Source organism: Eucalyptus grandis, chromosome 5, assembly GCF_016545825.1.
Source record: "Eucalyptus grandis isolate ANBG69807.140 chromosome 5, ASM1654582v1, whole genome shotgun sequence".
Taxonomy (NCBI): Eukaryota; Viridiplantae; Streptophyta; class Magnoliopsida; order Myrtales; family Myrtaceae; genus Eucalyptus; species Eucalyptus grandis.
In genome coordinates, this window is record NC_052616.1 from 10,909,921 (window position 1) to 10,926,765 (window position 16,845).

The 16,845-nt window shown below is 41.3% G+C and overlaps 1 protein-coding gene across 1 annotated transcript; it reads right to left on the reverse strand.

The window, feature by feature from the left end:
- Positions 1-5,742: 5,742 nt before the first annotated feature.
- Positions 5,743-7,313, reverse strand: LOC104444170 (probable receptor-like protein kinase At4g10390). Its single transcript, XM_010057797.3, has 2 exons — positions 6,925-7,313; positions 5,743-6,681 (listed from the first exon to the last, which is right to left on the reverse strand). Exons 1-2 carry the CDS (start codon positions 7,304-7,306, stop codon positions 5,948-5,950), a joined length of 1,116 nt encoding a protein of 371 aa, XP_010056099.2. The 5' UTR covers positions 7,307-7,313; the 3' UTR covers positions 5,743-5,947.
- Positions 7,314-16,845: the final 9,532 nt, after the last annotated feature.

Genomic DNA, 16,845 nt, shown 5'->3' on the forward strand with positions numbered 1-16,845 from the left:
GGATAGTTAGATTAAGTAATTAAGTGGTTAGAAATTTATAGTTAATTAGATAAGTGTATTGTTATACAACTAGGATGCTTAGAATAATTTAATTAGCTCAATAGGTGGTTAGATTAGAATTATTTAGCTTAAGTTAGCATTTTTAGTATTTAATGCATTTATTTAATTAATTTTATAAATTATTTAATTATTAAATATTTTTCCGGAAATTAGACCGGGATAGTCGGTGATCATAATTTCATGCTAATTGTAATGATGTGGTTAATTTTTGTAATCGAGTGTTAAATTGTGAAATTTGAGTGCTGATTGAAGGTTGGGTCAATTATTCCAAAATTTGTGAATTTTGACATTTATCTAGAAAATCTTGGGTATTGGGTTTTAAACACGGAAAATGGTTTTATATACTGTATAAACTAGTGGGATTTTAAAAAGAGGATTATGAATTTTCCGGGTCCAATTTGACCGTGTATCCACGCACGACTAATTTCACTGGATGTTTTTAATACGAAGAAAATAGGTCAGGATCATTATTTTAATTAAAACATTTGAGTGCAATGCACAGTGTTCTGAGCCGAGATTGAGTGATCGTGTGTTGGTTGAGAGAACCCGTCCTCAAACTGTATCGGATGGACATTACCCTATATGGGATTTGAGTCGCAGTAGAGGCTGGACCTATACTCCTTCGGGAAAGTCATCTTTGAAAGACATAATCGTGCTTAATGGAGTGAGACGATGCATGAGTAGACCGCCGAAATTTGAGAGTAGGCCGGTGCCCACTGTGGGGCTTAATCAACAATTTGAAACGCATGATGGGTTGAGTTTGATGCGCCTAATTATGAGACAAAACTATGTGGCATGGTATGAGACATGTCATAACAGTTTGGCCTTATAATTGGGACTCATGTGATTGATTGGGCTGAGACCCCTGTAGTGATTGAGAAAAATAAGGCATTTCAATTGTATTGTGATATGAACTGTGTTGACATGCAAGAAGGAACTGAAGCAAGGTAAGTCTTCTGTTTTAATTGTGTGATTGTATGGTTAAGACGTTTCTTAGCGTATTTCCCTCCTAATCAAGGTTTAGAGTGTGAACTCGCTGAGATTTATATTTCATCCTGTTGTAAGATAAATTTTCAGGGTCGTCGAGTGGAGGACCTAGATCTGAGAGAAGGTGATTTGAAATGTAAGTTAGCTAGGACCGCTTCTTTTTGGAAAGTCGATTTTTGTAGTTCTTTGGTCATTGTTCTTGTACATGACTCTATGTGATTATAAAAGTATGTTTGTTTGTAAATTTGTTGTCCTACTTTTCTATCCCGAGATGATTATTGTCAATGGATTTATTTTCGCTTCCACATATGCAATAAAACAAAAGGGTTGGCGACTCGTTTTGAAAAGTCGCAAAAATATTATTGACCAGTGAGGAATGGGTACACGCTCGGGGTTCGGAGCGTGACAAAGGGAGATGCAGAAATGAATCATATTGGGCGCAAGGAATTAACATCTTTGCTCCTTCAATCATCTCTTTCAAAAACTTTAAGTTGTCAAGGAATGAATTCGAGAATGTGTATTGAGAAATTTCTCTAGTATAATAAATAGTTTGGAAAATTCCAAATAAGGATCCGAAATGCCCTCATTTTCTCAATTAAGGGCTCCAAGTACACTTTGCTTCAAATGAAGGCCTGAAATAGCCAAATCATTTCAAATAAAGACTTAAAATAATCAAATCGTCTCAAATAAGGGTTTTGGCTGGCCAATGACTATTTCATTATCGTAGAAAAGGTATTTTGGTAAAAAAATGTAACTATATTTTTCACTTCTTTTTCTTTTCTTTTTCTTTTTCCTCTTCCCTCCCTCGGTCATCGCTATCAATGCCTTGCAAGGTCGCTCGCCAAGGCTAGCGAGGGTCACCCTCGCCGACATCAAGCAAGGGCAGCCCTTGCTCGATGTCAATATGGGTTGCAAGGTGAGTGTCACCCTCACCCGGACTAGCGAGGAGCACCGTCACCCAACATCGGCAGGGGGTTGCTCTCACTAGCCCAAGCAAGGGTGACCCTCACTCAACATTGGTGAGGGTGGCCCTCACATGAGTCTTGTGACATCCCGATTTTTTCCAAGTCTATTTTTCAATAAATTGAGACGGGCATTTCGTTGGCACGCATATAGTTCTTTTCCTTGAGTCGACCACTCATGTGAAAGCTAGTCCATCGGGTGGAGCTGTTAAGAGTTTATTATGCATCAGACTCGAGAATTTGATCAGGAAACGACCTTTCGACCGAGCTAATCTGCAAGGGTCATTACAGCACAATTAAAGATCAATTAGGGATCGGAGATAGGACGACTCGACAGAGGCATGTGATCGGGTGTGGGTGATTCCACCGGATCGCACAATTCTTGTCGATCGCACCTTTGGACCGACTTTTCTATCGATTGGGTACCTGTGTTCGTATTTGAAACCTTGAGATTTCCCGACAACCGAAAGTCGCCAATGTTTCAAAGATGTACATTGTGGCTTGAGATGATCAACCACAGTCAAATGCAGGAAAATTTCTAAAGGCTACCCGGTAGGTTGGGCGCGCTAGTATCGTGCCAAAGTGAAATTAACCGTGGAATTGAGATCGAATTCAGAAATTGGAAGTCGGGGTGTGTCACAAATCATTTCAAGATCATTGAATCATCTTTGGGAAGATTTTTCATGCAAGCCGAGTTTTTCGGCAAATTAATCAAGGTATGGCTAATTTGGCTCGAGAAATTAGTAGGCCCGCTTTTGGTCGTACTTTTGGGAATTAAGTTGATTCTACGGATCGGTGAAGATGTTAATTGAAGTGTGGTGACATTGGATTAATTTTATGGACTTCAATTGGACTCAATTGGAAGAGAATTGATGAGAATTGAAGAAATTGGATGTACAAGAATTGGACCCCGGCGGAAAATGAAATTGCAACCATTGGAAAATGTTGTGGGAGGTTTTGAGATAGTGGAAGGTGTGGGGCAAGAATGGCTAGGAAGTTGACAAGTGTAAGGTGGAGATTTGATTTCAAAAGGGCACCCATCAACATCATCTTCAAGCTTGGGAAAGAGAGAGAGAGAGAGAGGGGAGGAGCTGCTCGTGCGACCAGCCCCGACGCCGCCTCCATCCGCTCGACCGGCCGCCCATCGCCGGAGTTCGCCACCTCGCCGTCATGCCGAACCGTCGTTGGCCGACCCCTCTCCTTCCCCTTCCTCTCCCGTTGCGGTCTCTCTTCTCCATCTCCCTTGGCCGCTTCGAGACCCAAGAAGAACGGAGAGAAGTCTCGTCCGAAGCGCACGCGCCGGGAGGTCTCGCCGTTCGCCCGTCGCCGCCGTCGCGTGTCTACCTCGCGCTCGCCCGCGCCTGGCCGCGCGCCGCTCCGCCCGCTTTCGCCCAGCTTGTCGTCCCGAGCTGCTGTTCAGCTCGCGCAAGAGCTGCCGGAGCTCATTCGTCGCCGCCGTGCACCGCCGTTCGTCGCCGCCAGCCACCGCCGTAGCTCCTCCACCCTTTCCGACCCGAACCGGCGCCGGATCTACCCTTCCTCGGCCTCAAACCGCCATGGACAGCAGCTGAAAAAAAAATGGGTATGCAGCGGACGTTTGGCCCGTTTTGGCCGCCTTCCCGAGCCCGGATGCTCGGCCCACTTTGAGGAAAGTTGTTCTCCTCGGCGTCCCCGTCGTTTTGGTCCGCTTGGCTCGCTAATCCGGTGAGTTTAGCTCACTAAACCTCGCTTAGAGGGTTAATTATGCTTTATGTGTGCTTAGCTTAAGTTGATTAAGCTTAGGTGGTTAATTTAGTTAATTTAATTATGATTTAGATTAAGATGGTTGTTTAATCTAAAGTATGTTTAATTAAATGCTAAGAGAGTTTATTTAAAGTTAAGCCTTGATGTGACACAAAATGATTTTAGTTTTGAATTATTTAAGTGCTTCGAAATTCTGGAAAATATTATATTATATTATAATCCGAAATTATTAAAATATTATTATTTATAAAAAAAAATCAAAAATCAGAAAAATTATTTTTGACCCCGGTTGCTCAAAATTTCGTGCCGATCGCTGCTGTGTAGTTGGATTTTGAAATTGAAGATTGGATATTATAAATTGAGCGTGGATCATGAAAAATATGAATATTATTATTTAATTATTTTCGGAATAAATTTAATTATTTAATAAATTCCGAAAATTTTGTCAAGACCCTAAACTCTCAGAATTTCGTGCCGATCGCTGCTGTGCATTTAGAATTTGATATTGATGATTGGTTGTGGCGAATTGAGTGTTGATTGTGATTAATATGGATTCTTTATAAAATCCTAAGTGTGGAAATGAATGGGCGATTAGCCGTGATATGCCACCTATTAGAGGTCGCGCCCGATGGGGCCGTGATATGCCACCTATTAGAGGTCGCGCCCGATGGGGCCGTGATATGCCACCTATTAGAGGTCGCGCCCGATGGGGCCGTGAATTGCCACCTGTTAAAGGTCGCGCCGAGTGGGGCCGTGATGCCACTGATTCTAATTTTGCCGAGTAGGGCCGTGATTGAGAGCAATGATTGATTTGCTAGAATGACATGTAATCGGTCGAGTCGATTGATCACTGAGACGATCCAAGTGGTTGAATTGTTTTGATAATGTGATTGAGCCATGGTTGTTTGGTTATCATAATTGTACGTGGTTGAATTATATAAATTGTGCTAACCTGCGAGATGAAGGCCGAGGCGAGGTAAGTCTTACGTGTGATGTGGCTAGGCCACCCTTGGGCGTATTTTCTTTCTAATAGGGGTTTAGGGGGTTGAACTTGCTGAGACGTTGTCTCAGTGGTTATTGAATAACCATTTCAGGTCCCTGGTGGACGGAGCGGCCGGATAGCTTTGGTTGGCCTTGAGGAGTTGCAGAGGTGAAGTCATAAGATTGGAGAACGTGTCCGACTTGTAGGTCGTAGGACAATTCTTTTTTAAGAGCCGGTCTTTTGTAGACTTTTGGCCATAGACCTCTGTTTGTAATTCTGTTGAATTATGGAAGTGTTATGTTGTGGTTTTGCTTCCTGCTTTTCTATCCCGTATTTTATTGTTAGGGGATTTGTTTCGCTTCCGCATGCGTAATAAAATAAATGGGTCGGCGACATATCCTGGAATGTCGCATTTTTGATCGACCGTAGTGGGATGTGCGCGCGCTCGAGGTTCGGGGCGTGACAAGTCTAGCAACCTCCGCCATGGTCGGTAGAGGGAAGGGGAAAAGAAAAAGAAACAAGAAAAAAACAAAAAAAAAAAAAAGTAAAAGAGGAAAAAGCCCTTTAGTTAAACTGATGTGGTCATTTCAAATCCTTATTTAAGATGATTTGACCATTTCATGCCCTTATTTTAAATAAAGTCCACTTCGGACCCTTATTGAAGAAAATGATGATACTTTAGACTTTTATTTAATATTTTCCCTAAATAGTTCAAACCAATACATTTTCCATTATTTGGCATATGTATGGAATTTTCATATAGTAGGTTGGAGCCCACCATAATCTTTGCCAAGTTTCCGAATAGTTGTGCGACCTCAAAACTTGCTTATTAAACCATACTTTCATAGTACATCAGCGTACCATACAACTTGATGATGTTTAATCGTATTAGAAGGCAAGATGTTTGAATAATGTGATTTTTGCTTTTAAGTCTATGGTGAGTTTTTATACCATAGAAATACTTCTATAGAATGAAAATGACCTCTAAAGGAAATTGGTACTTATAGATTGTAGATAAAGGAAATATATTGCATTTATACAATTATCAATGTGGACAAACCCTTTGCCAAACTTCTCTTGCAAGCCACGGCACACACGGCACGAACTTTCAAAGTTCTCCAAATGTCAAAAGAGATAAAATCAACTGCACATTTGAACATAAAAATTCACACATGTACATGTAGATCTCCACACAAACATAGGTCATGTTTGGCTATAGATCATTAGAAAGTTTGTGCCTCGAATTCAAGTTCGTGAACGAAATCGAAGGAACCTTCTCTTTCATCGTCTTCACCACGCGGCTCGCCGTCGGCCTAGCCAGTGTCGACTCATCTAGACATGACCTCGCTAGTCCAATCATAATCCTCGCCTCTTCCACATCGAAATCACCTATCAATCTCGGATCCACCATCTTCATCACCTCACCGACATCCATACAATCGACACCGTTAGTCATATGAGCTGCCATTGAGGCCAAGACCTGTCCCTTGTCCGCGTGAAACGCCTCCAAACCGGTCACGAGCTCAAGGACCAAGACGCCGAAGCTATAGATGTCATTCTTCTTTGAGGCTATTCCGTTCCTCAAGTATACTGGATCAGTGTAGCCCAGAGAACCCACGATAATATTCTTTCTCCTAACATAAGGGGATGATGAGGGTGACGGCCATGGCGGCGGTATCATAGAGGAGAAGCCCATTTTCGCAGATCCAAAGTCGCAGAGCCTGCAATTGGAGTCACCGTCCAGTAAAACATTGGAGGATTTGATGTCGCCATGGATGATGTGGAGGGTGCATCTTTCATGGAGATGTTCGATCGCTTGCGCAAGTTGGAAGGCAATCTTCACGCGGCTCTTCCATGGGAGAGTCGAGCGCTTATTGCTGCCGCTGCCGTGGAGGCGTTCATGGAGTGTTCCGCCAGAGACGTATTCGAATATAAGCGCGCCTTGATCTTCATGAGACGGGATGAAACTTAAATTAGTTACTGGTAAAAAATTTCTTATGATACTTTTAGATGATACGATATTTATTGAATAGTACTGAAAAATCATTTTTGCTAGTGGGAGTAGGATTACCATATGAGTATAGACAGTCAAAATTTACTTATAAAATGGTAAAATATAGGTGAAATCGAAATGCACAATTGTCGACGTAATAAAGTTTGACAAATATTTTCATAATTTGGTATGCCAACCTGCATCATCGCAATAGCCGAGGAGCCTGACGATGTTCTCATGCTTGAGCCGATGCAGCACGTCCAGCTCCTGCTTGAAGGCCATGCTGAGCCGCTCTCCACCGCCGCAGTGGACTTTGACAGCTGTGGCAGCGGCGGAGCCTCCTCCGCAGACGGGCAAACGCCCCATATACACGGTGCTGAACCCGCCTTCTCCAACCACCACCGAGAAGCACCCCGTGATTCTCTCGATCTCTCCCCACTCCAACCTCTTCACAGTCACCCCTGCCGCCTCCGCCACTGCGTCGCCACACCGTCCCGAGCAACTCTCCCCACCGTCGACATGGACGGCGGCTCGTCGCCTGTTCAGCAACTTGGAGCGCAGGAACTTCACAATACCCATAGTTGCAGATCCACGATTCAGATCAAGTCAACTGCCTTCTTGGGCTGCTGTTGCTTTTTAAAAGGGAAGAGTCGGTGAATTATGGAGTATACTTAATGGTCGCTAGCTACCGGTGGGGCTCGTGGCGGTGGTTTGGTGCGGCTCAAAGAGAAGAAGCGAAGGAGGAGAGAGAGAGAGATGGGGCCAAAGAAGATCGATGGATGGATACACTGTTTTTGAAATCCCTTGACGATAGAAGCACGCGCACGAACGCTTTGTTTTACCAGGATTTATCTTTTCCTTAGGGTTTCTTGGGGGCTCGGTGGGTGTCAAGAATCGGACGGGCCGGGTGAGAGTCGGAAGGTGGCGTCCTTGAAGCTTCTTGATTCAGATCAGAGGGGCCCTCATGGGGTTGTTAGGGCACATTTTGACTCACATTTTTCTTTAAACTAAGTGTTGGGAATTACTGATCCCCGAAAACCGGATTCGACACTAAATCGAACCCCTAAATCAATGCGGAAGACGAAGCCCGGGAAAACACGTATCACCGATCGTAAAGCACACCACGAATTCGAGCGTACCTTGTTAGCCACAGATTAGATACCAATGCCGATAGAGGAAGAGAAATTTGTCTTTTGTTCGATCCGATGACGCTTGAAGGGAAGAAGAACGTGCCGTTTGCCTTACTGTTCTTTTTGTCTTTTTGGAGAGAGAGCGAGGGAGAGAACGTACGTACGTTCAGCCAAGCGTTTCTTCTCTCTCTCTCTCTCTCTCCTCCCTTTATACCTTCCCCTTCCACGGGCCCTATTCCCGTGGGCCGGGCCTTTGGGCCCAAAGCATGGGCGGACGGGCCCTAAGCCCAATATCAATTAAAACCATCATCTTCCACTCGCATATGGTGGGCCGAACAGAATTCTCTTTACCTCTCTTCAACATTCATACCGGTGAATAATCCGTGCGACCAGCATACTTTGAGAGCTCGTTGCCATACATCTGTTAGGAATATATAGCAGCTCATAATGGGCATCACACTCCGAGTAGATTTAGTATGCAGTACCCTAGATCGATTGATCACATTTGTATCTCTCTTGATCTCTTTCAAACAATGATATATATATATTGTATTCACAATTATGATTATCACAAAGACAGTCATAATTGGTTAACCGGTGAATACAAAACTACAATGTGATTCTCCAAAATCGGTCTTCCTCTTTCCTTCAAACTCTCAATTTCAGTTCAGCTTGCTTTTCTAGAAATGTCCCATTAGATCGAATCAAACTCATGACCATTGGCAACATCCTAAGATAGCAAACACTAAATAGAAATCTTGAGAATAAGAGTCATGATGGGACTAAAAATTGAGGAACTCTATTCCTCAAGAGTCTCACACGACATAAAAAGTTGAGATCAAACTTTTGCCACTCTTATTGGTCGTCTCATGCATACGTAGTATGAAATACGTATTACGGTATTAACTCCTTTCCCATGGAGCGTATGTCTACACCTTTCAATACCGTACAGATGATAGTTCAGACATATCCAATGTCTAACTTGAGTTCACGTATCTACTCATTCACAAAATTCATCAGAACTCACATCTGGCATCATAGACAGATTAAAGTAAAATATGTGGGGTATTTTACTTTCGGACATAGTAAGTATTATGTCCTCATCTTAACACCCAGTTAAGGCGACATACGTGTTTTAAGCTTGAGCTCTCGATTATCACCTAGATAATAAGCTTAAAAACAGTCTCATCTCTATTTATCACATAACAAACAGAGGCGATTACCCGTGTGAGTGGGCTAATCTTTTATCTATCCGACATACTTCTTAACTTAAAAATAATGCACCGAGCATTAAGATGCATAAAGATCACATAAAGATTCATAGGCATTAATGATGAAAAACACAAATTCATCAAATGTGAACACTTAGGGAAATTACAATATTTAGTACATCAGTCTCTACGCAGTCCTAGAGATTTCATATGGCCACTAAACACATCTCTAGGTCTTTGGCTTTGTCATAGGATCTGCTACCATTCTATGCGTAGTATGTACTCTAAGTTCATATCTTTTCGTGCAATCATATCCATGACAAAATTATACTTGGTATCTATATGTTTGGTCTTGCCATAATATTTTGGATCTTTGGTGTACGCTTTTGCTGCTTGGCTATCATAATTAACTAACAATTAATCTGCAGCACTTCCAATAACACCTAAATGATCCAAAAAATCTCTTAAGCCAAACATCTTCTTATACTGTTGTTGATAATGCCACGAACCCAATTCCCATCGTGGACAAGGCTATACACTTTTGTTTCTTACTGCTCCAACACATGGTGCCATTATTCGGTAAGAGAACAAACCTACAGGTAGATTTCCTTTTATTTAAATCTTCTCCCCAATCAACATCAGAATAGCCTTAGAGTCGCAGATCCTTTCCATAATAACTCAGCGTATAATCAGCAGTCCCCTTTAGATACCTTAGTATTCTTTTAACGGCTTTTCAACGTGCTTGACCTGGATTGGATTGGTATCTGCTCACCATTCCAACTACATAACATATGTCAGGTCTTGTACACATCATAGCATACATCAAGCTCCCAACAGCACTAGCATAAGGAACATGTTTCATTTGTTCCTTCTCTTGTGGAGTCCTTGGACACGGTCTATGGCTCAATCCTTCACCTTTTGCAATAGGAGTGTCTATGGGTTTATAATCCCATATCCTTCAATTCAAAATTGGAAGACAACCAACTTTTGACAGTATTAACAAACTCCATATTGTTTCCGGCAATTGGTATATCATCAACATATAATGATATGATCACAAATTGATCTTAGGATCTTTTGATATATACACAATGATACTTATTTATCATTGTAAAGTCATATGCCATTTTGGCATTATGAAAACGTATATATCATTATCTTGACGACTGCTTAAGACCATATATCGACCCCTAAAGTCGACATACCTTTTCTTCTTAGCCTTTCACTATGAAACCAACAGGTTGTTCCATATTTATTTATTCCTCTAATTCTCCATTGAGGAAAGCAGTCTTTACATCCATTTGATGTAACTCAAGATCCAGACTAGCCATTATTGCCAGAATAATGCGAATCGAGATAAATCTCAATACAGGAGAAAATGTATTTTCATAATCAATATCTTCCTGTTGATTATACCCCTTCGCCACAAGGTGAGCCTTATGCCTTTCTATCGAGCCATCAGCCTTTCGTTTTATTTTGAGAACCCACTTGTTCCCAATAGCTCTGCGTCCCTTTTGGAAGATCAACCAGTTCCCAGACTTGGTTTGACTTCATTGACTCCATCTCCTCTTTTATTGCATTAATCCATTTTTCCTTACTAGGGCAATTCAGAGCCTCATTAATATTTCTTGGCTCATACTCATCTTGTGGAGCAACCATAAAAATTTCCCTTTCAATGTCAAAACATAGACGGGGAATACTTTGGCGACTTGTTCACCGTATGAGACATTGTACACTTAGCACATCATTCCCCATTATGCTCCCACTTGGATTAGGTAATGATGATGTCGTCACATCAGGTGGTTGCAATTGAGAATGAGTTGAATTCAATTCATCACATCTCATATTACTCCCACTTGGATGAACTCCATTAATATCATTATCTTGATCCAATGTTTCAAATAGGAAGTAATCTTCCCTTATTTCGCCATTCTTAGGAAATTCATCCACTAAGAATGTGACATCCCGTGATTCAAAATTCAGTTATTCTCCCACTTTCCTACTCACCTATGAACACATACCCTTTCGAGTGTTCGGAGTATCTCATTAAAATACTCTACTTTTATCTGGGACTCAATTTCCCAAACTTGTGAGAGGACATATGAGTATAGGTAGCATAACCCCATGGCTTAAGTAAACTTAAGTCCGGTTTCTACCTATCCATAACTCATATGGAGTGGAACTAAGCGATTTGGAAGGCACCCGGTTAAGTATTTAGGCAGATTAACAACGCATCACTCCATAAAAGTGATATGTAAGTTAGCATACGCCATCATGGACCTAACCATTTCAGTAGGGTTCGTTTCTTCTCTCTCGCAACACCATTTTGTTGAGGAGTATATGGAATAGACAACTGTATTTCTATTCCTTTTCACCACATAATTTTCTAAACTCATCGATAAATATTATCGACCTCGATCGGATCTAAATGCTTTTATTTTCTTGTCTAATTGATTTTTGTTAGGTTCATAAACCTTCAAACAACTTATGCTTGATTCATGAGAAATCAAATAGACACATCCGAATCGAGTATAATCATCTATTAAAAGTGATGAAGTAAACAGTCCCATGCCTTCCTCTCATATTCTTTGAACCACAAACGTCATAATGGATTAAATGCAGAGGAACGTTAGCTCTTTTACCTTTTCCAAATGGTTTCCTTGTCGTTTTCCCTTCTAGGCAATGCTTACATATGGACAAATCGACTTATTCAATATTGCCCAACAAGCCCTCTTTGGCTAGTCTATTCATATGTTGTTGGCTAATATGACCAAGTCTAGCATGCCACACATTCACATCATTATCACATGAAGTAAAAGACGTGAAACAAGGGAATAACATATTGACATCACCACAGTCAATATTTAGTACAATAAAACCATTCAAGTAAGTGACCACAATCATAGTAGTTTGTATCCAAATACAAATCTACACCACTATTATGGAAGTTCACACTAAAACCAAGCTTAACCAACACCAAAACAGACATAAAATTTCGACGAATCTCTGGAGCATTTAGAACATCAAGATGCGTCCACCATGCATGTTCAATTGGCAGGTGCCAATCTCTTTAACTTCAGCTCGGAGTTATTTCCAATATAGATCCACTTAGTTCCAATTGGTATCATCGGAATTCCATGAAGGATCCTCTATCCTTTGCTACATGGTCTGTCGCTCCTGAATCTACATTCCACAAAGGATTGGATTCAGCCTATAATGCAGAACTTGACACATAAGCAAAGTTCTCAAACGTACAAGAGGTGTATTCCTTCTTTGGCTCACGACAGTCGCAAGTATAGTGACCTTTCTTGTCACAGTTGTAACATTTCACCCTTGATATTTTCTTCACTTGAGGACGTTTTCCTCTCTTGTGTTGGTTAACTCTTGATTTCCTGCAATAAGGACTTGATCCTTTGCATTCCCACATATTGAACGAATCACGGCGCTTCTAGCACAAAGCCCTTTTCTGAGCTAGAACCAGCATTGAAAATATCTATTTTCGGCTCACATGCCGTCAAGCGGTCCTCTACCAGCTCAAGGTGGCGCATAGCATCCTCAAGATCTTCCATAACATGGTCAAGAGCTTCTAGTGCTTCTTGCTTTTCCAGCACATATTGAATCTTCATATTCAATATTTCACAATTGTAGCCGTTCATATCAGCAATTACATTCTTAGTTGCCGAATCATCATCCCGAACACATCGACATACATGCACGAATAATTAATGCCTATCATTTATGCATCCCTATTTGCAGACCCATCATATCAATGAATAATTTCAAGTAAGGTTTGAGAATCAAAAGGTCACTACGTTTCCAATCATCCTCCAAAATCCTAACTTAAAATTATCATTAATATGATTGTCATATGCAAAATCAATTCTATGAAGATACAAAAACTTCTAAACTACCTGACTAATTACCCACAAAGAATCAAAGCAATTAACGAAAGCAAATAAAATCTAAACATCGAATAAAATAACAATGCTTTCACATGATACAACTAACATATCGGTTGCTACATCAACAACAATCGTGGTAGTAAACATTACATAATTAATCAAAGAAATAAATAGGGAATGTCCCTTCTAATCTATCAGTCAAAACATCTGAGAAAACCGAAGGTACATTTGCCAACCATGGAAAAACTTTTGGAGAGCTCTCATGTCGCCACCAAGGCGCATTCACTGCGCCATGTGGTGCTCAATCTAAGGGTTGAAGTTTTGGCCAACTCAATCCTATAATACTCTCTTACAAAAGCTTCCACTAACCCCCCGTAATCCGGACCACGTTGATCTCCCATAGCCGATCTAACACTGCTTGCCATTCAGGTGGAAGAGTGTTCATCAAAGCCGGCACCTTCTCAAAGTCAGGGCATAAGGTAACCATTCCAGATGATTTCTCGTATCATCGATTGACCTTGATCATGTGTGATACTAAATCACCATCAAGCCACCGATAATCAGCTAACTCTTTCATCAGCCTTTTTAGTCTAGCTCTTCCTTCGTCCGTTCTTGGGATTGCAGGTATCCGCGCATAACGCATCATAGTTCCTGCAACAAATGCAAAACTAAAATGGATCACTTATAATCCATAATAAACAAAATGGAAAATACATAAATTTCCATGATTCATGCAACAAATGCAGAATGAAAAATGGATTACCTACAACCCCACAGACATAATTGAAAAAGAAACAAATTTTTTTTTTTTTTTTGGGTCAACGGTCAAAGTCAACGGTCAGTCAACGGTCAACGATCGGTCAACGGTCAACGGGTCAACGGTCGCCGGACGGACCGGGCGGACTAGTCGGACCGGACAGACCGGGTCGGGCCGGTACGGGCGAACCGTCCACACGTGCCGCGCGCGCGGGGATGACGTCACGCGGGCGTCACCGGCACAGCGCCTAGCGCAGCGTGCCGGCGCCGCGGTCGGTCGGGTCGTCGTCGGTCGGGTCGCCGCCGGTGACCGCCCGGCGAAACGCTGTCGTCGGCGATGACGTCATCCAGCGGTTACCGCCGTTGGATGACGCCACGGTGACGTCATCACGTGGCGTCGCACGCGTCGGTCCGCGGACCGGCGCGTGCCGTTCGCCTGTCGCCCGGGCGCGCACGTGCGGTTCGTCACCGGCGCGTGTGGCGCACGCGCTGGCCATTGCCAGCCCTTCGGGCGCGTGGCGCCCACGCGCATCGGCTGGTGGCCGCGCGTGTGGGCGCGTGCGGCGTCTTCCGGCGACGCACAACATGTTGCCGGACTCGTCTCGACGACCTCTTTCACCCAAGACTTTCAGAATTCAATTTCGACTTACGAAAACTCATAAAATGGCGAACAAAGCGCTCGGGTGTCGGGATTTTCGCCCGATCCGTACGGCCGAAGGTTTTCGCGAAAAATCAAGCAAAAAACATCAAATTGATCGGGAAAAACGTGAACCTGGCTCTGATACCAATGTTGGGAATTACTGATCCCCGAAAACCGGATTCGACACTAAATCGAACCCCTAAATCCATGCGGAAGACGAAGCCCGAGAAAACACGTATCACCGATCGTAAAGCACACCACGAATTCGAGCGTACCTTGTTAGCCACAGATTAAACACCAATGCCGATAGAGGAAGAGAAATTTGTCCTTTGTTCGATCCGATGACGCTTGAAGGGAAGAAGAATGTGCCGTTTGCCTTACTGTTCTTTTTGTCTTTTTGGAGAGAGAGCGAGGGAGAGAATGTACGTACGTTCAGCCAAGTGTTTTCTTCTCTCTCTCTCTCCTCCCTTTTATACCTTCCCCTTCCACGGGCCCTATTCCCGTGGGCCAGGCCTTTTGGGCCTAGCATGGGTGGACGGGCCCTAAGCCCAATATCAATTAAAACCATCACTAAGTGTAATCGTGGATACTGATACATATACATGAAATGAAACTTTCATATCTATCTGCTCTACGATTTTTTTGGAAGCATCTCATGTTTTTTTGTCGTAGACTAAATTGAATTTTTAAGGTGTTGTGTTTGTTAGCACGAAACTCGCAGGCACATAGACACGCTGCTTTGTTGATGTTAGTACGATCCGGAAGGTGGCCAAAGTGTCCGACGAATAGAAACAAATGGGAAGTAGTTAGGACTTTAAAAAAGGCATTTAGTCGATCATCTTTTCTCACTAATGAAATTGTCGGTCGGTCAAAGTGAGGTTGCTTACTTGCTACTTCGTTTCAAAGCTAATCTGATCAAAACGGGAGCGGCATTATCAACTTGGAAAACGTGGGTTGTCTCTGCGGGACCGCCCACTCGGGCTAGGGAACCTCTCTCAATTGACAATCGACCACGTTTCTGGTGCTTTTCTAATTTTGAACGATCTTCCTTCGATTGGGATAATATTACAAGTGGTGCCTAAACTTTAGCATAATGTATAATGTAGTCCATAAACTTTTAATTTCATCTATGTGGTCCCTAAACTTTACTCTAATATACAACGTAGTCTTTGAACTTTTAATTTCATCGATGTGGTCCCTAAACTTTACTCTAATATACAACGTAGTCTTTGAACTTTTATCTATTCAGTGTAGTCTCTAAATTGTTGATACATGTTAAATTGAGTCATTGAATTGTATAAAAATGTCCAATGTTACTTTTCCATTAATTCAAGTTCAAGGAAAACATTAAGTATTTTCATATAGTATGAGGACTAAATTAAACATGTACCAAAAGTTTAATAATCATATCAAATATATTAAAAGTTCAGGAACCACATTGAGCAAATTAAAAATTTAGAGATCACATTGCATATTATGCTAAAGTTTATGAATTATTTGTGTTATTTTCTCACTTTAGTTTGTTCTCATCAGTGTTTTAAACACAAGACCAATCAGTTAAATTGGGATAGATTGATCAATCGGGTCTTGACCTATCCTCCATTCCGATTTGAAATCCTTTCAGTGGTGGTCGAAACCAATTAAGAACTTTCAGTCCAAACCGACAAACCTAACTGAAATTTAAAATTTGAATCAATTTGAAGAGATAATTTTAGAAAACCATTTCACAAATTGAATTGGATTGAAGTTAGACAGTTTGGTTTGATTTTACTGTTTTTTGCCAAACCAAACCAAGTCGCCAAACCAAAATACTTGCTTTTATTTTATAATTGTAGTTTCTTTTTTTCTTTTTTTATAGTAGGAGATAGGTAGCAATAGGTGAATAATTTAAAGGGAGGAGATTTTATTTTTATTTTTGGTTTAATACCACGAAAAACTCTAAACTAATACACTTAAGACAAATTTACCATAAATATTTTTTTACCACCAAAAAACCTAAATTGGTAAGCATGTAACAAATTAACCTCAAACTAATGTTTTGATCACAAAAAAAAATATAAAACTAGTATATTTATAACAAATTTACTTTCTGTTAATTTCCATTAAATAGGAATAATGCCACAAAAACTATAAACTAATACATTTGTAATAAATAGAGAGTAAAACCCTAAACTAGTATAACTGTCACATATTACATGTCATTTACCTTAGTAATTTGATAGTAAATTTAATGAAAACTAACAAAAAGTAAATTTGTCACTAATGAATCAATTTTGAATTTTATAATTTTTGATAAATTTATTACAAGTGTATCGGTTTACCGTTTTTCATGAAAGTAACTTTTTCGCTTTTGTTAAGAAACGAAGGAGATTGAAAAATAAGTCAAGAAGGGGGAAGCGCGCAAGGAAAAAAAGTAAGAGAGATAGGGGGAGGAATGACGTTGCTTTCTTCCGTATTTTCATGAATTCTCGACGCTCGT

Coding starts and splice junctions, on each gene's coding strand:
- LOC104444170 (XM_010057797.3), bottom strand. CDS start 7,306: ATGGGTATTGTGAAGTTCCTGCGCTCCAAGTTGCTGAACAGGCGACGA. Junction 6,682..6,924: donor CGGCTATTGCGATGATGCAG/GTTGGCATACCA, acceptor CGTCTCATGAAG/ATCAAGGCGCGCTTATATTC.